General features: G+C 33.0%; 1 protein-coding gene across 1 annotated transcript; it reads right to left on the reverse strand.

Annotated features, from left to right (window-relative positions):
- Positions 1-462: 462 nt before the first annotated feature.
- Positions 463-22,456, reverse strand: LOC149409253 (salivary endonuclease-like). The gene is made up of 4 exons (XM_089650016.1): positions 22,191-22,456; positions 20,278-20,531; positions 11,857-12,012; positions 463-1,077 (listed from the first exon to the last, which is right to left on the reverse strand). The coding sequence occupies exons 1-4, from the start codon at positions 22,384-22,386 to the stop codon at positions 820-822; spliced, it is 864 nt and encodes a 287-aa protein (XP_089506142.1). The 5' UTR covers positions 22,387-22,456; the 3' UTR covers positions 463-819.
- Positions 22,457-22,775: the final 319 nt, after the last annotated feature.

A 22,775-nucleotide genomic window follows, 5' to 3' on the forward strand; every position in this document is an offset into this window, starting at 1 on the left:
AAAATAATTTTACATCTTCTGTGTTTGTTTCAAGTGCGAAACGAGATACATATAGCCCTATTGTGCCTAAATATGCTGTTAGAAAGTCAGAGAAGTTGTGTGTATTTCTGCTTTGCAATAAAACAGAATAAATAGTATATTTCCGAACGTATCAGAAAACTAACTGTTTTTGAAAAGTGGTGGAAATTAACATAATCAAACATAAAAACGTAAATAAATAAGAATACTTTTTTTCGTCTAAACATTGAACTAAAATGTTATTAATGGTACCTATATAAAATTTTTGTCATTTTATATAAAAATTAATAATAAAAAATTCACAAAGTTTGATATTTTTTTCCCAAATCCCAGCTATTATATCATAAATAAGCCAGAGTCCTGAAGGGTTAGGTTAGGTTAGGTAACAGTAACAACTGTAGGTTGGATAATGTTTTGGAATAAAATAACATGATATCTGTAGTCAATAGCTTTTTATTGTTTGTAATGTAATATTATAAAAAAATGTTAACTTTGATATCGGATCAGGTGGCCAATTTAAGAATTTGTACTAGAAGCAGCCTAATACTGTAAGGTTAGGTTAGGTTGTACAAACATTATGTCAGGTTGCGCAGATGTCCACTATAAGAGTCCAATGGCAGCGGTGAAGTCGAGCAACCTAATGACTGATTTCAGCGATGTTACTGTGGATTCTGAATACCCACGTAAGAATTTTGCCAGTTGGAAGAGGAGTTAGGTTAGGTTGAGTTGCACAAATCTTAGGTAAGGTTGCACAAATCTAAGGTTATGTTGTACAATTCTTATGTCAGTTTGCACAGACGTCTAGGTGAAAAGTACGCCGGTAGTGGGTAAGTCGGGCAGGTAATTGACGACACGTGTGAAGTCGTTGATATTGCAGCAGATACTGAAGCCATTGGCCATGTCGGTGTTCTCCCAGTTGATCCAATTGAATGCTGTGTTGCCGGTGCACTGGTCGGGGCAGAAATCTCTCCCCAGAGTTTGCGCCTCGGCAAGAGTCACGTACGGGTTGTTCAGTCCCAGGAAAGCGGTGGCTCTGCCGGTGCTGGGCTCGTACACTACCTGCAAATGAAAAGTAGCTTTTAATGTGATGGTCACATGTTTTATGGTCAATAGATTGTAACTTAAAGTGTTTTATCTCGAAAAACAGGTGATATTGAAGACCAGGATATCAAGACTCGGTCATTTAGATAGTTGCTCGTACCTAGATTGCATGCTGTTGGCAATGCTTTCACATAAGCTGTACCTATAGTAGATGTGTTCAACAGCACGGAGTAAAGTTACAAGAAGGCTGTAATAACATAACTCAATCAGACAAAAAAATAAGTTAAGCATAATTCTATTCTTTTGCGTACACGAAAAAAATTGATATTGATAATTTATTAAAAATTTCTTCAAATTATTGGTAATCCGGTTAATCTCGGGATTATTTCCTAATAAACTTTTACTAAATTTCCATTTGTCTTAATAAAACAATAACGAAATACGGACATATAATGATTATTTATTTTTTTGTTTATTTTATTATTTATTATTATGAACACGTGTTCCGACATCGTGATAAGACTTTCGTATTTTACTTAAAGTTTACTGGGAAACCTATCAACTCATTCGTTTAGGGCCTGCAATCTCGTGTTTAAACGGATTACGAATAATTTGAAGAGATTCTTATCTTAAAAAGACCTGCTACACAGCATCTCTCTTAGGCCCTGTCTGGAAAATGTAAAAAAAACTCCTGTGTCGTGCACTGCTCTATGGCCAAAAGCCAAATATGTGCAATTTTCAAGATCAAAATTAAGTTTTGTTTTTCGAACCACTTCAATGGAGTAGTTGCCTCCTCTTCTAAGAAGAAAAACGATATAAAGATGTACAAATCTTCCGGCCACGCATTGTTCTAAAAGTTTCATAACTAAATTGAAAAAAATGGAGTTAAATAGTATCTTAAAATAATTGTCTGTTTTTCCCTTTCTTTATATTTATTATCAGCCTATATTAATCTCTACTTTATTAAGATGTTTCTAATTACTCTCTTAATTGCTCAGTACTGTAACAGAATTATATGTTTGTACACCTACGCATATTGATGATCCAGAAGTTTCAATTGTTCCTATTATATGTGACCTATAGTTTCAAAGTGTGACATCTCCATTTTTACAGTTTTGAGATAATCATGAAAACATATTTAACTATTAATATTGACGATGTTTAACCATTTTTCAACGTATTTCCAATAAACATAGTGAAATATTTAATTTTATGAAGTAAATTCTTTTGTATAATGCTTATTTTCATTTTTATTTAACTTTTTAGTTTGGATGTGTCACATTTTGAAAATAATGTATGGATTTGTCATACTTTGAAACTCATGATACTGGATTTGTCATACTTTGCAGCCAACTTATGTAGGTCCGCCATTTTTTTGAAGCCATGGGTGTACGTAACAAACTAGCAAAATTATACATATTTTTGCTAAAATAAGTACTTTATTTTCATGAGGTAAACAAAAAATATTCATTATATTTTAAAAAAAGTACAAACACCATTCTCGAAAGAGTGTCAGTACAATCACAAGTTTATTATCTTAATTTTCAATAAACAATTTAAAAATAAAAAATTCCAATGAAAGCAATGACAGTTTTAAAAATACACTATTATTCAAATTATAAATAAGAAATTAAAATAGACTCGTAAATTGGTAATTGGTGCTTGTACAAAGGATACGTATTTAATTACAAATCATATTATAAGGTCATTAATTTCCACGATAGGTTCACAATCTTCTTCGCTAACTTCCACATTTTCAATATTCTCGGATTCTCTCTGATTTGCTTCATACCTTTCGATAACATTTTTATAATATTGTAAGCAACCAAGAGCTCTCCAGTTGTTGCCATAATGTTTTTTTAAAAGATAATCAACATCCTTAATTTTAGCCATTTTTACATTTGTTCCACAATTTAACTCTTTGGGGTTAATTTGTACTGCAGATAAATTTTTTTTGAAAATTTTCTTTGAAGAACACAAATCTACTCTATAGTGAGCTTCTCCAGCAACTGTTATGACGCCTGATGGTTTTTTGGTTAAAATAAATCTTTTCGAAGGAGCAAATTTAAAATGCCATTTGCCTGGATGTTTCAAAACCTCCTGAACGGCAGACTTGCAGTCAAAGACTTTCACGTCAGTTCCAAGATTATATACTTTTCCATGTTCCTTAAATATATCGTAATACTCTTCAGGATTGACAATTACTTCTTTCTTCTTTATTTTTTTCTCTATTCCAGCAAAAACTCTGTCAGATGGTAGAAAGGAATGGCCTGGGACGGGAAAAATTATTTCAATTCTTTTTACAACATCACCTCTGTTTTCCAACCACTTCATGCACATTCCCATGAGAACAGAGTTTTTATTTTGTCCTCCGCATCCATCTGCCATTAGTCGAATAGTGTTGATTCCATCAAAATTAATTTTAGAAAGAAGATGGAATAATGAACTTGCGATTTCATTTGATCCTTTTGCGTACTGATCTTCTGTCCAAGCATATATGTGCACGTTAGTGAGTTTAGAATGGGAAGTACCAATAACTGCTGTAAAATTATATGTATATAATTGGCGTGAATAGTAAGCTGCTTGATCGGCAACTTTCGGCAGTGGTTGGTTCTTTTGGCAATCAAAAGAAATTGTTGCCATGCCCTCTTTTTCTTCTTCCAACATTGTAAAGAATGCCTTTGCCCGAATTTTATGCACACGTTTTTCTATTATTAAATTATTTTTCATTGATGCATCTACTTCATACTTAATTTTTTCACCAAGTTCCGAGCATTTGGAGCACTGATCTGTCCGTGGAGTTCCAAAACCAATATTGAACTCAGAATTAAATATTTTTCGGAAATACGAAGCCTTTACGATGCAATCCGATAATGCTTGAGCATTAAACATTTGACTTAATTTGCTGATATTAAGTTCGCAAGATAAATATTGCCGTGATTTTGTTTTGCTACGACAGTAATGAATTTCAAGAGGAATAAGTTTTTTAATAAATTCTATTACAGCATTTTTGCGGTCGGCAAATTTTATGTGATTTCTATCACCTCCCCGTTTCTCAATGGGAGGAGTGCCAGAGTTAAAGTATCTTTTAGTGACGCCAATCACACGCATTTTGTTGATATGTAAAATATCCAAAAATGTGTTTCTGCATACGGGTACCGTAGTCATAGTAGTTGTTTTACGTACATTATAGGTTATTGAAAGAGACTTCTTTTTCCTTTTGTTGCTATCTGTTTCGCTGTTTCCTCTTCTCCTAATTACCGATTTCGGTAAACAATATTTTAACAAGTAATTGTCCTGATAAATTTTGTTAGACAACAAATAAAATTTCTTGTGAAATTGTTGTATGTCTACCATTGTCAATGACATGCATTTAAATGCCTTCGAATTGTGTTGGCATTTTGGCGCAAACGGCAATGTTGATGCAGAATATCTTGAACAAAAAGAAAGGGAATATTTTAATTTTACATGAAAAATAAATTTATATTTAATAATTATTTATACCCATACATATTTACTAGAGAGGTATCTAAAATACCTACATTTCACTTATTAATCTGAGTTGCCAATGAAATAGTTGATTAAAGTGAAATTGATGTTTCTAGAGACAGGTATAAAATACCTTAAAAAAATTCGTGTGTGAAAAATAAAATTAACTCTCGCACGCCCTTTGCAAAACTGCATGAACCATGAGTGATCTTGACAGTTGAGAACAAAACTTACCTTTTTTTCACTTCCCTGGATCTTTTCCACTTTTCTGGCTGTTTTTTTCTATTCCTTGCTTTCTCTGGAACAACACGTTCCATTGTTTTTTATCTTAAAACTTTTTAAAACTTACTAAAATACCGAAAAACTGTCAACCGACACTCACAGCTGGACACACAAGACAGAAATGGCAGTTAAATCCCTCAATCACGTGACAAGATGGCGACTCCCTATTGGTTGAAGTGGATCTGTCATTATTTGAAACTAATAAGCGAGGGATATGTCATTTTTTGATAATAACCTCAATTTTTAACTCAAATTATGTAGAAATTTGAAAAGATATGTCAGATTCTGTGGCAAAAGCTATAATCAACAATAAAATGGCTACAAAACTGCATCATTATCTCATTTTAGCCAAAAATGGAGATGTCACACTTTGATACTATAGGTCACATATATGACTTATTAACTAATGTTATTCTATTTTCCTTATAATTGATATAACTCGCTCACCAAGCACAAGAACCAGTTTTTTGTTTGGTGAGATTGCGATTGTAAATATATTTTGTACCGATATGTAATTTATGTAATACTACTGTACCTACTTATATCTATATTAAATAAAAAAAATATAATTATTATTTTGTTGCCAATTGAATAAATATGCACACAAACAAATTGCTGTTCCATTTTACAATAGTATGTATTACCTGTTTAGCCTTTACAATTTACTTACTGAAGTTCTTATATGTAAGGGGGTCATTTGGTCAATGACCACCAAAAATATGCAGCAATAATTAATAATTGGATTTGCATGGAATAATTAAAAATGTCGAATTCTGTTGATATCATATTGAGACAAATCGCAAAAAGTGTATATGAATGGCCCCAACCGCACTGCAATTTGTTTCTGATACAAAACATAAAAATAAAGGGATTAAACGATATTTTAATACGAAAAGTTACAGTTTTTGTGGATGAATCTGTGGTGGCGATAAAAGTAACGTAATATTTTGTTTTCATTGCTTACTTTTAAACTCAACCGACTGACATGGGAGTTAGTGATTTAAATATTCAAAAGAAGAGATTAATAAGCAATCTAACTCTACACTACATATCGACAATTCAATGAGCTTTGTATTATTAGGAACCAATGATATTCGTATTAAATAAGATAGTGATTAGTAGATACAAATTTGTATATTTTAACAAAAATTTTGAAGTGTGTTTTGTGGATCTTTAGAACTGGCATTAAAAGGTCACGATGAAGCAAAAGAGTCTGATAATCCAGGAATATTCCGTGGTATTATTAACTTTGTTCAGGAAATATTAAAAGAACATTTAGAAAGGTCTTCGAGATTTAAAGGTTTATCTTAGAAGATTCACAATGATTTGTTAGACTCAATTTTAGCAGTATCTAAGGAAGAAATTATACTAGATATACAGAAATTGAAAAACGTTGCAATTCTGTGATGATAGATAAACCAGAAATTGAGATGACGTTAAAAAAGATCTTGAAAAACAAATATAATAACACATCTAATTACAAAGTAGAAGTTAGAACTGAAATAAGAAGAAGGCTAGTATATACCGGTAAAATGTATGTGGGATACCAGAGAATACAAGTAGAGGATGCCCATCCTCTAGTGCAGTACTATCACTGCCTGGGCTTTGGACATACTTCTGTCAGGTGTCTTCATAAAGAAAAGGACAAACCATTGTGTACACACTGTGCTGGTGATCATTCCTACAAAGATTGTGCTAACCAAGATAAAGAACCTAAATGTAAAAACTGTGAGAAAAAAGATGAACTGGAATATTGACATCAGGCATTCTGTAAACGATAAAACGAAATGTAATGTGTATAAAAAAATGAGCTTTTTAGCAAAAGAAAAAAAATAATATTGACTAGAAATAACATTTAACCTGTCCCAAAGTAGATATAGTTTTATTATAATACATATGATTTTTTCTCGTAGAATTTGCTACATTTCAATAAATACAATTTACTTCTTCAAATTTTGCAAATTCACTTTGTGGCACCATTTCCATGATAATCTTTATTTTTTTAAATCGACATGTTTCGAGAATGGTGTTCTCTTCATCAGGACATAAAATATACAATGTCGATTTAAAAAAATAAAGATTATCGTGGTAAAAAAAGTGTTTTAATTTATTTCATTAAATACAATTTACGTTATTATTGCCAAACATTACATATTTTTATTTCTACATTATATTAAAGAAAAAAATCACTGTGTAAAGACTCTAGGCTTCCAAACGTCGTTCTATTCTGTTATTGAATATACATTTTCTTACATTGTGGGACTACTTTATTTCCCCCCACTCCGCTGCTATACGCAAGCGAGCATGAGAAGAGGAATCTTCATTCCTGTTTTAGCGTTCGATTCAACCGCCAGTACCTCCACTCTTTCTGCCACCGTCACCGCGTTCAGTATAAATTATAATATTCGTCCTCACGAATAAACTAAATCAATTGTTCAGACACTCGTTTCAATCTCTCATCTCCTGAACACAATTTACGGTTTGGGCAGCCGCCGTAAATTACAAATAAGTACAGCCCTCATACAACCACGCTGCCACAGCATAAATATTGTTATAAAAATTATAAAAAATCACATAATAACTAACAAAAATAACATTATTATGTAGCATTATTTTTTTAATAGTAATATCATATCGACATATTTACAGATATAAATATTCTGAAATAACACTAGATGTGAACATACAGAATATTTTGTATTTATTAAGTCTTTATCAAAAATTACTTGTACCAATTAGCTTCAGATTCAATCACTTTTATATTGTTAAATATTAAACATTAAATTCTTCAATCTATACTTACAACACGTCTGTTGTTAAACAAAACAAGAAAATAATTAATTACCACGGGCTGAAACCTACAAAAGATATTAATTACTGTTAAGGTTTCATAAATCGAGTTATTTATATTGCGCTTACAAGAATACGTGTTAATTATATTATCTATGTATGGGAATTAATCAACCTAACAAAATTATTAAATTTTATTGTTATCTTAAAATGAAATATTTGTAATATTATTTAATGCTGACCGCATGGAAAACCATTATGTACTAACCATATTATACTAACTGCTTTTACTTTTAGAAAATGAATTGTGGTTTATTTGAAAAAAACAAATGCTTTATCATATTGACTGTTCATTATTGTTGTGAGAAAAAAATGTATGTAATTATGTCTTGTATTAATTTGAACCTTATACTGCATTATAAAGAGATATTCCTTATAGAAATATTTCAATATGTAAAATCAACCAAACTTCGTATCAGCATCTTATTGTACTTCATAAAATTCAACTACGAATTAGATGACGCAAATTAATTTTTCTTATATAGATAATGATGACAAAATAGAAAGTAGAAGAGTAAATAATTTAGAAGATTGGATAAACAAAACACAAATACGTCTGATAATCTTGTTTGTATTCAAATAAATATATGATCTCTACAAAAATATTGGGATGTATTGCACATATATTTACTTAATTGTTTGAAGCATATTGACATTCTAATGCTATGTGAAACATCTATTCAAACTGAAAGTACGTGTATGTACAATATTCCGGGATATAATGCAGGACTGATAAGTCAGGAGGAGGTATTATATTGTAAATAAGAAACAAATTTGAATTTAGACTAAAAACCTTACAATCAATACATTTTGAAAATAAAACAGGAAAGCTCATACTCCAGGACAAAACTAAAGTCAATATAATTGCTATCTATAGACCTCCTAATTTCAGTAAATCTTCATTTCTGACGGAATTATCATCATACTTGAGACAATTAATAGTAAGGAAAATATTATCTTACTTGGAGATATAAATCTAAATTTGCTTAATGAACAAGATAATATTGTAACTTCATATGAAAACTTACTTAATAACCATTATTAAACTAAATGCATCAATGTAGTAACCAGAGAAGATGTATTAACTGGACAAATTACTCGCACGTTTATTGACCATATATTTGCCAAATTTAGAGGCAAGAAAATAACTGCTTGCGTCTGTGAAAATAATATTGCCGATCATTTTATCACTGCTATTAATATAAACGTCAGGTAGACTTTGCAAATAAGTATATTCAAATCATCTCACAAAAGGATATTGATAGATATATCAGAGATTATAACTGGAGTAAGCTTATAGAGATTATTTCAGAGATAGAAAAATATGTACCAAAATAAGTAACACTTTTAGTAAAACAAAAAATGTATCTGCAGGAGTTCCACAAGGTTCCATATAGGGACCTGCACTGTATATAATTTATGTAACTATAATTAAAACACTTTTCTCTATTATAAAGATCTAAAAATTGCAATTGAACTCATGCAAATTGACTTTAATCAACTTTGTAAATGGTCACATGATGCAGGACTATTAATGAATGCTAAAAAAACCGAAGTAATGCATATAAGATCACCTAATGCCAAATTTCAAATTAATCCTAAAATTATTTCTCATAATTTTAATTGCATCCATAAAAAATAATTCTTAATGTGAAAGCTTAGAATTAATTAAGGAATATGTCTATCTTGGTGTTACAGTAGATTGTTTTTTCAAATGGGACAAACATATTAAAAAAAAACTGTAAAAGACTCAGATCAATTGCTGGCAGAATGAACACATTAATTTTTTTCCTATCAATTGAAACACTTAAAATAATTTATATGTCAATGACAGAATCTATCATAAGATATGGATTAACCATATGGAGAAATACTACTATAACCAATCTGAAACAAGTCCAGTTGCACAAAACGCAATTGTAAAATTACTAGTTGTCCCTAATATTTTCAAACAGGGAGATAATACACCGTTGCTGTTTCAGAGTGCCAAAATTTTACCTGTTAAGGCTATACTATGGCAAACAAATTATAATTCAGCATATATTTACCCTGCAGCATAGAGAAATAAATAACGGGTTAATAGTTCCAAAATTTAATAATAAATACGGACAGAGCACGTTTTTATAATTTTTGGAAAAGTAAAATGATCAAATTACTCAAGATAGAATCCACAAGATCAGTCACATCACTTCTATACCTATCTATCCAACGCAACTATCATGGTACATATTTTTGTAGATTTTTAAATTATAGGAGAACTCCGCAATTAATGGTAAAAACATTACATTAAAGTAATTGTGTTAATAATAAGTGAAAAGACAAATAAAGTTAAATAAACCAATAATGTGCTATCGGCTTCAGAGTAGGTGATTACCGGCAAATTAATTACATATATTGTGCTACCGGCTTCAGAGTAGGTGATTACCGGCGAATTAATTACATAATATATTGTTCTACCGGCTTCAGAGTAGGTGATTACCGGCAAATTAATTACATATATTGTGCTACCGGCTTCAGAGTAGGTGATTACCGGCAAATTAATTACATATATTGTGCTACCGGCTTCAGAGTAGGTGATTACCGGCGAATTAATTACATAATATATTGTTCTACCGGCTTCAGAGTAGGTGATTACCGGCAAATTAATTACATATATTGTGCTACCGGCTTCAGAGTAGGTGATTACCGGCGAATTAATTACATAATATATTGTTCTACCGGCTTCAGAGTAGGTGATTACCGGCGAATTAATTACATATATTGTGCTACCGGCTTCATAGTAGGTGATTACCGGCAAATTAATTACATATATTGTGCTACCGGCTTCAAAGTAGGTGATTACCGGCGAATCAATTACATATATTGGCGTTTTTATAATATTCCTCTCTGATTACAAATATTACCTCTTATTCGGTTTTTTCGACTGACCTATTAATTGACCGATTAACCCCAGAGCCGCCTCTCTATCATACAAAGTTTTTGACAGTTTTTCATTAATTATCACTAGCTTTACCCCGCTACGCTTTGCTGTTTCTCAGTCTGTCAGTACAGATAGAAAAACATTAGCGCGTGTTGCTTTTATGTCCAACAGATGTCGCTATTTAAAAGAAACGTGTTTTTACATCATCTATATAACATATCAAAAATATAAAAAAATACGCAAATTCAATGTCAAAATTTCAAATAAATGTGAAGAACTTTCGGAAATTTAAGATTTTACACAAACGAACGTTTACATTTTTATTTATATATCGGCCCTGGCAAACGCTGTTCTGCCACAGACCGCTTTCTATGCAGGGAAATATTAAAATTTGTGGTTTTTTTATGACAAATTAAAAAAAAATATATACCATAATTTTTTATTTTTTTTTAGATCTTGTCAAGAGCGCCACTAATCGGGTCCAAAACTTTTCTATCTTTCAAGCATACTGACAATACACATTCACAAACTTTCGTATATCTATCAAGCTTATTGACAATAAACATTCACAAACTTTCATATCTTTCAAGCTTAATGACAATACGCATTCACAAACTTTCATATATATATCAAGCTTATTGACAATAAAAATTCACAAACTTTCATATCTTTCAAGCTTAATGACAATACACATTCACAAACTTTCATATATCTGTGGTTATCTTGGTGTACAAATAAAAGTCTCGTTCAACTCTGATACAGTGTTAATTTTTAAATTAAAATTGATTTTACAGACGCAATATTTACTCGTTTACTATTCACAATACTATAGAATGCTGGCGATATCTAGGTCAACTTGGCTGGCGGTTTGGAGACGGAATACTGGCGAGTTCCTTCTCGCTGCCGCTTTTATAAAGTAAAGAAGCTTCTCGAACATTTTGGTTGCTATGTAGATATAAAACAAAATTAAAAAGAATAAAAGAACATCCAAGAAGCTTGTTTGGAAAAAAACCGAAACTTCTAGAACTCCGTTCGAATCAAGTAGTGGCGTACCACTACATATCTATCAAGCTTACTGACAATACACATTCACAAACTTTCATATATCTATCAAGCTTACTGACAATACACATTCACAAACTTTCATTGAAATCGGTTTGGCGGTTCAGAGATTAGCGTGTACGAACACAGTGACACGTGATTTGTATATATTAAGAAATAGATAGATATAAATAAACAATTGCGCTTTGACTTACCTTGTAGAACCACAGTGGCACAGGGATCTGTCTTGTTGAAGGATTGAGGTAAATTTCCTTTGGATATCCAGTGTTGTTATTAAATTCAAGGATGCCATAAGTGCCGCTGTAAAACCTTGTGGTGGTGTTTAAGGCTGCGATACGCAACTTCAATCTCTGAAACATTATAATTAATGATGTTAAAAGGTTACTTGCAAGATTCACGTTTTTACAATTCTGTGGTTTTTTGATTTGATAACTAATTCTTCAAAAAAATTTTTTTTAAACTCCTTGGAACCATATTTTTAGGGGGTATTTCACTATGTCGGGCTAAATATCTGACTAGCTAGCCGTTGGCTGGCTTTAAAGATCAGAATAACTTCGTTATTCAACGGCGACCGTTTCACCATTGTTGCCGAGCTTCCGGATAGATAACACTCGAAATAGTCTGGCAAACATCGCAAAATGTTTGCAGTTACCCAATCTACTACAACGCCTGTCATGTTTTGCCGCAATGTCTATGGAATGCTAGCGTCAACGCCAATTAATAAGTTTCCCGCCACAGTCCGCACACCGCAAAGGGTGCATTTTTTTGGTTATGTTATATTGATTATCAGGTCATTTTAGATGGATTCGTGTCGAATTAATACATTGTTTCTTATTTTGAACACAATCAAATAATTCAGGATGGATCATACAAGCATTCAAATTCATTCGAGCTCTTAAAACTCGCGGCCTTCGCATCGCCGCCCTTTCACCTGCTTCTGTAAATCAAAAATCTCGGTATCCATAATAATTCGCAACAAAATTCGACTCACTTCTCCGCTGTCAAACTCGGAATGTTTTGACGCCATCTTCGATTCGGGGAATAGCGCCTAACGTGAGGTTCGAGCACTGATTGGTCAAATCGAACTTTAACCCGATCGTTATAGTGAAAACGAAAAAATGACTAATCCGCGGATTAATGCTTAGTCAGAACATAATCAGAGATAGTGAAATGCCCCCTTAGAGTATTAAATTTGTTTCGTACAATATGCTTCTGTTATCTGTTGTCTGTCTTACTTATAAGATTTAGCATTAGTAAAGTTAGCCCGGGGAACGCCGGAGACTTCAGTTAGTACTGTACATTATTTTTTAATGAATAAACTGTGAAACAACATAATTGAATTTGAACCCGTGACTTCCGGATTCGTAGCCAAGGATCGTAACCACTCAACAAGGGAATCCGTTACCCCGCAGGCTAATTTGTTCGGTTTTGGGAACAAACATCTATTATCCGTTGTGTCAATTTGCTTTTGAGAACAGCTCATATGATGCCGTGTGAGAAATATGATTTAAACGAGAAAGAGAAAACACAATACTTTATATTCAAATCTAGAAGTTAACCACATAATAACTGAAATGTACACCTCTTTGAAACCAAAGGTTCCGACCGCAATTTGATAAAAATTGTTTTGTGGAATTTGTATTAATTATTTTTATATGAACATCAAGAAATGAGGTGACAGCAACTTTATAATACATTTTCCTAATAAAATGTTTATTTGCTAACAGCGATTTCAGTTCTGTGTTTAGACGAAAATACGGAAGGTAAGCTATTTTATTTCAATCAAAATACCTATTTGAATTGTGGGTAAGCTTATGCTTAGTGATAGTATAGATTGAAAAAATAACTTTTTTTTTTTAAAGAAAGACAAACATTTCCGGGTTACGAATAACCTGACAATATTTGAAAATCTCCTACTACCACCATAGTAAGCTGAAAATGTTGCTTGTGTTGTGATGGAGGACTTAGCCAGCCGAGGAATTGAACATACTACGCATGGGTGAGACCCAAACGCGATTTCAACTCGGCCACCGACCGGTCTATACAGGGTGTATCGACAAGTACCCGACAAACTTTAAGCAGCTATTCCTCAGCACACTTGGAGTAAAAAATGTTATGGGCGCCTTGCTGTCCGGTAACATTTTTTTTCCATTAAAAACAAAAAATAAATAAAAAATCCACACTCCGTCACTGTCATTGGAATTGTTTTTCGTGTTCAACAGCTATTATTAGCAAGTGTGTCAAAAAGTGTCCTCGCTCTTTCGTACACACTAAATAATAATAGTTAAAAATGAGACGAATGGTGCCGTGCCATTTCGTTGTGATTGTAAAAGCGCGCCAACGTAGGTACGTACGTACATTATTTTACGAAACTCGAACAAAATATTGCCAGATGGGTTTTCAAACTTTGACAAAGGATAAAACATTGGTGACATGTGGTGAAAATATGTAAATAAATTTTTAATTAAAAAAAAATTGAGAAAAAATTGACAGCAAAGTGCCCATAACATTTTTTACTCCAAGTGTGTTAAGGAATAGCTGGTTAAAGTTTGTCGGGTACGTGCCGATACACCCTGTATACAAATCAACCTCTTATCAGAATCACTCTCAAATTATGGAAAGAACAAAACCGGATGACATAAATAAATTATATGTATTATTATTTTGAAACAAAGGTTTGTTTTAAAAAATTGCGAATTAAAACGGTAGTTGTAGGTAAAAGTTTACTGATTTGTGTATTAGAGAATTTCGTGTATGAAATATAATTTTAGATTTGAAAACATTATATGAAAATCAAATATGTGGCTTACCTAAAAGGTAACCTTACCTTTTGGTTTTCCTCGGCCGAATTTCGGCCGAACGACATATTCGTAAACAGGGAATTTTTATCTAAATTCTGACATCGATTTCATTCGTGTGGCCGATGAGATATTTTGCCGCATCTGGAGGATACCTACAATGTCATTTGTTAGGTACTTCTCCCCACACAAATGTTGGCTGAACGATTATTTTTTCATAACAAATTTGCAATCAACTTTTGCCGTTAGTTTTTGTAATGTGGCACGTCGGATATTTTCATCCCAAAAATGACATCGGAAGTCGTCGCTTTCCAGGACTCCTCCCGGGCCGAAATCTGGATGAATGCGTTTTTTTAACTAATCTTATTTGGGGTTAAAGCCCAGTACTAATTTGGTTCATGTGGCCTATGGGATGGGATTTTTACGGTCATCGCTTGGACTTTTAGTAGAGCAGTATTTTTTTATGTGTTTTTACCAATGTTGAACTTATGAACCAAAATTAGGTTGAAAATTGAAATGGAGATAGGCAGGTATAGCGTTTTAAACTTTTTTAGAATTTATTATTGTTTATAGAAATTTTATATCTTGAAATTCGTAGTGCGGGCGTAATAACAATATATAATCTAATTTTATCAGCTAAATTTCGTCTAAATAAATAACATGTTATTAAGAACTAAATAAAACCGTATATTGGATTACACAACGGTTGTACTGCTATAACGCGAGACCACATTTCCTGAGAATTTTTTTTCGTTTTCTTAGCTTGCTTACATTTGGATATTTGTTTTTGTTTTTACTTCCCATTTTCAATTATGGACCTATAAAAACTCATTATTAGTAATTATAAATACAAACGGAAAGCATTTTTCCATGAGAAATAAATCATTAACTCAGGTAAACACGGAATAAAGACATTTCGAAATCTCAAAATTTTGAGATTTAAAAAATGAATCAGTAAAAAACTAAGTTTTTTTGCTATAAATACATATGTTTTATCAATAAATATATATCTAGATTTTACTAAATAATAAATCTTCCTCCCCAGGGACTAGATTCACCCACGCAAACAGCTGAGCCAAATCCTAATTTGGTACGGCCGACATTTATTGCGTATATTAACTGTCATTCAATTTCAGATAAACGCGTATATATTCACTTCTGTGCCACCAAAATGCGTCATCATCGACAACGAGTCTATATTCCGAGTTTCAGCTCGATTGGATGTTGGGTAGTTCATAAATACTTTCAAAAAAACGAAAGTGAATTTCAAATAGATAATATCAGAAAGAAACACAAGCTTACCCTCACGGTTTGAGAACTAAAAATACCCCTAGCTAAAATTATGTCACCAGGAAAGAAACCGTTAAAAACATTGGCACGGATCTGACATCTGTTCGTTGCCGCTCTCCGCGGGCTTCTGAAGAAATACAAGAAATCAATACAATGTGTCACTCGAAAAATTATTAAGTAAGCGCCTAAGTGGATTTTAATTTTTAGAAAAAAAATAATAAAAACGGTTAAAAAGTTAATCAAGTCAAGTGGTAGCAAATAAACCTAGCCATAAAACAGTATTTTTTAAAAGTTGTTCTTTATACGAGTTTATAGTAAACTCATGAAAAAGAAATCAATTTACTTGTTAACGCTTATATTTTTCATGACGTAAAACCAAGCGGTAGAACAAGATTTGATGTATTCATAGTATATTTTGGTATTTATAACTTATACCGATTCGTAGTAAAGATTAATCTAAATAGTGCTTTCACTTATAGCTTCACCTTAACACAGAATTACGAATACCGCACATTCCTCAATAATCTCCTAGCCCAATTGATGATCTAATGGAGGGAAAATTAGTTACATCTCAAATATTTTTTCTACGGTATCCCCAATTGGGGTAGATACCTATGCGGTTGGGGTTTAAATGTATATGAATTATTACATAAACCAATACACCTGCACAAGCACCGCAGACGAAAACATTTCTAGGTCGAAACGCAAACCAATTAATGCTATTAATTTGTATTATTTTCACAGTAAACACCTTAACAAGAGTTAGACGACAATTCTTTAGTCTTTACTTAAACGGAAATATTTTTGTTTTGTTTAAAATGGAAACCTTTAAAACATATCAGTTTAACCGGCCAAATCAGCCATTTAACTAGTTCATTTGGCGCCACTTATAATCGTCGTTTTTTTTCCATCAATCTTTTTTTTATTTTCTAACGGGGGCAGCTACCAGACCTCTTTAATTGCTAATTAAAAGAGGTCTGGCAGAGTTAAATTTGAATTTAGAGTCTTGCTAAGTTAAATTTATACCTCATTTAAAACAGCAAATGGTTTGAGACCAGACTATGTTGTTGTTTTCTAAAAAATTAATTGAATGTAGAATTATCAATATAATCTCCATGTAAATGTGATCAAAATCTGTAATGATGGATGGCAGCTTAAAATTATTCCTATAAACTTAAAACGGAAACATGCTAACATGTTCAGTATGGTTAGATGGAAGGAAAATGGATGTTAGTCGTACCGTCAAATACCTGGGACATATTATCACAGACGACCTGAAAGACATCGAGGATATGGAAAGGCAAAGAAGAGCGATATCCGTTAGAGCAGGTATGCTGTCAAGGCGTTTTCATTTTTGCAGTACAAACGTGAAAAAGTTACTATTCAACGCATCCTGTGCTTCGCTGTACACGTCAGAACTGTGGGTGGATTACACTACATCCCAATGGCATAAGCAAAAGGTCGCTTACAATAATGCTTATCTCCAACTATTCCGCCTACCGAGATACTGCAGCGCCACGGAAATGCTCCTGGAGGGACGAGTACACTCTTTCAGAGAGCTTCTCCGCCATCACATGGGAAGCTTATGGAGCAGACTACACCAATCAAGTAACAAAATCATCACGATGAAAAAATGAAATATTTACACTCAGTCAATCATAATGGCATAATAGAGAAAAATGTTCAGATTTTTTTCCCTGTCTATGAGGTTTTTTATCCAGTTAATAATTTTACTCGTCTGCACACATAAATGTAACGTATTATCATATCAGTATTGCAAATACAACATTCAGATGGTAATAGTTAGTAATAAGGCCAAATGAGCCGCAATACTAGTTAGTATGACACATGAAAGGATATTGTTATAAGCCTTAGCTAGTTAGAGAATTACGGAATAATCCATAAAACACATTAATATAACGTAAAATCAGTTTTGTAAATACAACCATCAGATGACAATAGTAATAAGGCCAAATGAGCCGCAATACTAGTTAGTTAGACACATGAAAGGGTATTGTTATAAGCCTTAGCTAGTTAGAGGATTACGAAATAATCCATAAAACACATTAATATAACGTAAAATCAGTCTTGTAAATACAACCATCAGATGACAATAGTAATAAGGCCAAATGAGCCGCAATACTAGTTAGTTAGACACATGAAAGGGTATTGTTATAAGCCCTAGCTAGTTAGAGGATTACGAAAGAATCCAAAACACATAAATTTAACGTAAAATCAGTCTTGTAAATACAACCATCAGATGACAATACTAATAAGGCCAAATGAGCCGCAATACTAGTCAGCTAGAAACATGAAAGGGTATTGTTATAAGTCCTAGCTAGTTAGAGGATTACGAAAGAATCCAAAACACATAAATTTAACGTAAAATCAGTCTTGTAAATACAACCATCAGATGACAATACTAATAAGGCCAAATGAGCCGCAATACTAGTCAGCTAGAAACATGAAAGGGTATTGTTATAAGTCTTAGCTAGTTAGAGGATTACGAAAGAATCCAAAACACATAAATTTAACGTAAAATCAGTCTTGTAAATACAACCATCAGATGACAATACTAATAAGGCCAAATGAGCCGCAATACTAGTCAGCTAGAAACATGAAAGGGTATTGTTATAAGTCCTAGCTAGTTAGAGGATTACAAAAGAATCCAAAACACATAAATTTAACGTAAAATCAGTCTTGTAAATACAACCATCAGATGACAATACTAATAAGGCCAAATGAGCTGCAATACTAGTCAGCTAGAAACATGAAAGGGTATTGTTATAAGTCTTAGCTAGTTAGAGGATTACGAAAGAATCCAAAACACATAAATTTAACGTAAAATCAGTCTTGTAAATACAACCATCAGATGACAATACTAATAAGGCCAAATGAGCCGCAATACTAGTCAGCTAGAAACATGAAAGGGTATTGTTATAAGTCCTAGCTAGTTAGAGGATTACGAAAGAATCCATAAAACACATTAATGTAACGTAAAATCAGTCTTGTAAATACAACCATCAGGTGGTAATAGTAATAAGGCCAAATATCCTAACAATCTTAAGGCCACCTATCTTAACAAACGGATCTTTAGAGCATAGGCATCAGGTGTAAAAAATGCTGTACTTGTTCTACCATTATTTCGATGGAAGATGCTCCGAGGAACTGCGTTATTGATCCCTTTATCACTAGTGCATAGTTTGGATACACGCTAAACGCGCGCACACGTTTTTACGCTGCTAACATTTATTCGACCGGTCGGTGGCCGAGTTGACATCGCGTTTGGATCCCACCCAAGCGTAGTGTGTATTCCTCGGCTGGCTAAGTCCTCCATCACAACACAACATTTTCAGCTTACTGTGGTGGTAGTAGGAGATTTTCAAATATTGGCAGGTTATTCGTAACCCGGGAATGTTTGTCTTTCTTTAAAAAAAAAATAAATAAAAAGTTTTTATCCGTTTGGACATTCCAAACTATTTTAGTAGCTTATGTAAATGCATAGATAAAGCTAGAAATTATAAAGGCACAGTATGACTCGGACAATTGTTCAGTTGGTGGTGTTACAGCTGTACGCTTCAGAAACCACAGATTTCATAAATGGAATTTAACTTTGGTGAGTATATCCCATCAAATCAACGATCTTCAAATCTAGAAATCGGGCCCAATGTCGGCTGTGCATACGTTTAACAGTTATCGTACAACAGTTGAATTGAAAACTGGCAAGTTGTTTTTGCTTCACTTTTAAAACTAACATATCTTGCAAGTGCAAGGACGATGTAATGAATTTGTTCCACCACACAGTTGAAATATTTTTTTTTTTATTTTTTTTTTATAGTTAATACCTCACAAGAGTCCCAACTGCTCCCGTCTGGAGCCAGTGAGACTATGGCATCCCCAATTGGGGTAGTTGTGAGGCTGAAGGTAAGTGGGGAAGGGGGAGAGGAAGGTGGGGAAGTACCTGGCTATTCAGATCTAGTCACTAAACACGGCTAAAGCCATTTGGAGCAACGTTTCAATTCTGAATGGTGGTCTTACACCAGGGCGATACTGGTAGTATCTTCCACTCTGGAACGTGCCGCAAATATACTATATATTATTTTAATTAATTAATTGTGAAATAACACAAATTAATCAAATAAAATTTATTTGCGCACGCCGGGTTTGAACCCGCGACCTTCGGAATGGCAGTCCAATGCGTTACCACTGGACTATGCCGGCCGTCAAATATAAATACATACTGAAAATATCTAGTATGTATATGTTCTACTTTATTTATATGTACTTTAAATTATAAAATAATGGCTATCAAATAATAAACTAACTCATGATTTGGCAAAAGAACATTATTAAAAAAATATTTTCTTTTTACTATGGTATTAAAATTATTGAAAAAGCAAAAAAAAAAATTTTTTGGTGTAACTTACAAAAATACAAATTTTTCGTAAATAAAAGAAAATTTCAACCCAAAAGAAACAGATAACGTAAAGTTCCATCTTGGATACAAGAAGATTATAACAAGATTACCTCTTCCAGTCTTTCCCAATTGCCTCCGCTAAACATTTCCCACTGCGGAGCCACGTTCACGAAGTTATAGGTCGCTCTCTGCGAAGTAGAGAACACAAAGTCGGTTTTGGCGGCTAGGCGTCCTCGAGCAAGGAAGTGCGTGCCATTGATGTAATCGTCGCCGGCACCAATGCCAAGGATGGCATTTAACGATTCGTTCTGTGAGTTAGGTTTATACAAGTCGTTCACGCTCAGGCCGGGGAAGAAGGCGCCCTCTATGAACAAAGAAGACAAATTCATTTGTAAAGGTTCCCACTCTGTAGATTAAAAAGCATATAGATATAGATTAGAGACTTTTTGTTTATTTGTTACCAACACCCCTGCAATAAGTCACCCCAAGTGGATGGCTACGTTTGGTGATAAAGCAGGGGTGCCCGGGTTCATGGGGTAAGGTTACTCTAGGTCGGATTGTCGGTAGATACATTGCCCACCTACTGCGATACGGGTTGGATCGGAAGAGACTGGTTGAGAAAGTTATTTTTAGCTCTCCAGCAGAACTCTCTCGACCTATTGCTGTGCACCGCAGTGAAAGGGATGGATCCATACCTGCGTCTCTCCTGGATTCCCTGATCCCCAGATTCCTACCCACCCCTCATACCATTTCTCTCCCAGGACTTCCTATCCTTTATTTCCTTATTGTTTTTTAAAAATCCTTAAAATATAAGATAAAAGTTCAAATAAAGATGAATACATTAGCTATATAGCACTATGTTCAGTTTATATGTCTCTATGTTCAAATTCAGAGGTAAATACAGATAAATTCATTGGCTATATAGGAATATAATTAGTTTATATGTCTTCATATTAAAATGTGGGTGAATTTATTGGCTATATATTTTTTTATTTTTTTTATTTATTTATTTTTTTATTAATACCCCAAACTAGGCGAATGCCCGTATTATGGTGGTAATAAATAAAAAATAAAAAAAATAAAGAAATCATAAGAAAATATAAAGAAAACATATAAAATAAAATATAAACACAATTATTTTTGTTGTTGGTGAATTTATTGGCTATAGAGCACTATAATCAGTTAATATGTCTCCATATTAAAATTCAGAGGTAAAATACAGATAAATTCATTGGCTGTATAGCAATATAATTAGTTTATATGTCTCCATATTAAAATATGGGTTGAATTTATTGGCTATAGAGCACTTTAATCAGTTAATATATTAAAATTCAGAGGTAAAAAACATATTAATTCATTGGCTATATAGCACTATAATCACTTTATGTGTCTCCATATTCAAATTCACAGGTAAAATACAGATGAATTCATTGACTATATAGCAATATAATTAGTTTATGTGAATTAATAGGTGAATTTATTGGCTATATAGCACTATAATCAGTTTTTATGTCTCCATATTCAAATTCAGAGGTAAAATACAAATGATTTCATTGGCTATATAGCACTATAATCAGTTTATATGTCTCCATATTCACATTCAGAGGTAAAATACAGATAAATTCATTGACTATATAGCAATATAATTAGTTTATGTGAATTTATAGGTGAATTTATTGGCTATAGAGCAATATAATCAGTTAATGTGTCTCGATATTAAAATTCAGAGGTAAAATACAGATAAATTCATTGGCTTTATATCAATATAATTAGTTTTTATGTTTTCATATCAAAATATGGGTGAATTTGTTGGCTATATAGTACTTCAATCAGTTTATTTGTCTCCATATTCAAATTCAGAGGTATGATTTTTTTTAAATGAGGTCATTTAATATTCAACTCGAACGCCAATCACTTAACTCATATTCTAGTTATTGATGGTTAAAAAACCCACACAGCATCCCCAAAGATGACGTAGGCTGTGTGGAACTAATGCAAAAATACGTTTTTTTTTTAAACTTACGTTCGAAACTAATAATAGGTACATTATCCATGTATTTAGCATTATTGGCGTTCTGGTCGTAAATCACATAAGACACCTCGGCTCTATTCTCGTGGAAGCAGATAGTCATGATGGTGTGCGCCTTGCCTGCGGCGGTCAGACCCACGGTGATGATGGTGCCTCCATTATTGTACCCGCAGCTGCCCCCCTTGACCATGGTGGTCACAGGGTTAGCAGTGCAGTTCACATCGGAGAAATTGAACGTGCTGGTGGGCCAGCTCGGCGCCGAGAACATAGTTCCTCCTGTGCAGACGAATTGCTGAAAATAACATCGAGTTATAATAGTTTTTGAAGTTAATGCCAGAAGCAAACTCACTTAGCTATCACACATAAAACTATTAATGGTTGGATTAATGGAAAGCTTCAAATAATAATTGTAATTCACTGACAAAAGAAACTCACTTAGCTATCACACATACAACTATTAATGGTTAGATTAATGGAAAGCTTCTAATAATAATTGTAATTCACTGACAAAGGAAACTGACTTAGCTATCACACATACAACTATTAATGGTTAGATTAATGGAAAGCTTCAAATAATAA

This window comes from Hesperophylax consimilis, unplaced genomic scaffold (assembly GCF_061612785.1).
Source record: "Hesperophylax consimilis isolate HC1 unplaced genomic scaffold, BYU_Hcon_1.0 scaffold_32, whole genome shotgun sequence".
In the NCBI taxonomy this organism is placed as follows: domain Eukaryota; kingdom Metazoa; phylum Arthropoda; class Insecta; order Trichoptera; family Limnephilidae; genus Hesperophylax; species Hesperophylax consimilis.

Bases quoted from the DNA above. Each gene is read 5' to 3' on its own strand.
- LOC149409253 (XM_089650016.1), bottom strand. From the start codon at position 22,386: ATGGTCAAGGGGGGCAGCTGCGGGTACAATAATGGAGGCACCATCATC. The intron at 12,013-20,277 runs GTAATCTTGTTA...ATAATGTTTCAG, and splicing joins ATTGGGAAAGACTGGAAGAG to AGATTGAAGTTGCGTATCGC. The intron at 1,078-11,856 runs GTAAGTCAAAGC...TTTCATTTGCAG, and splicing joins TGCCACTGTGGTTCTACAAG to GTAGTGTACGAGCCCAGCAC.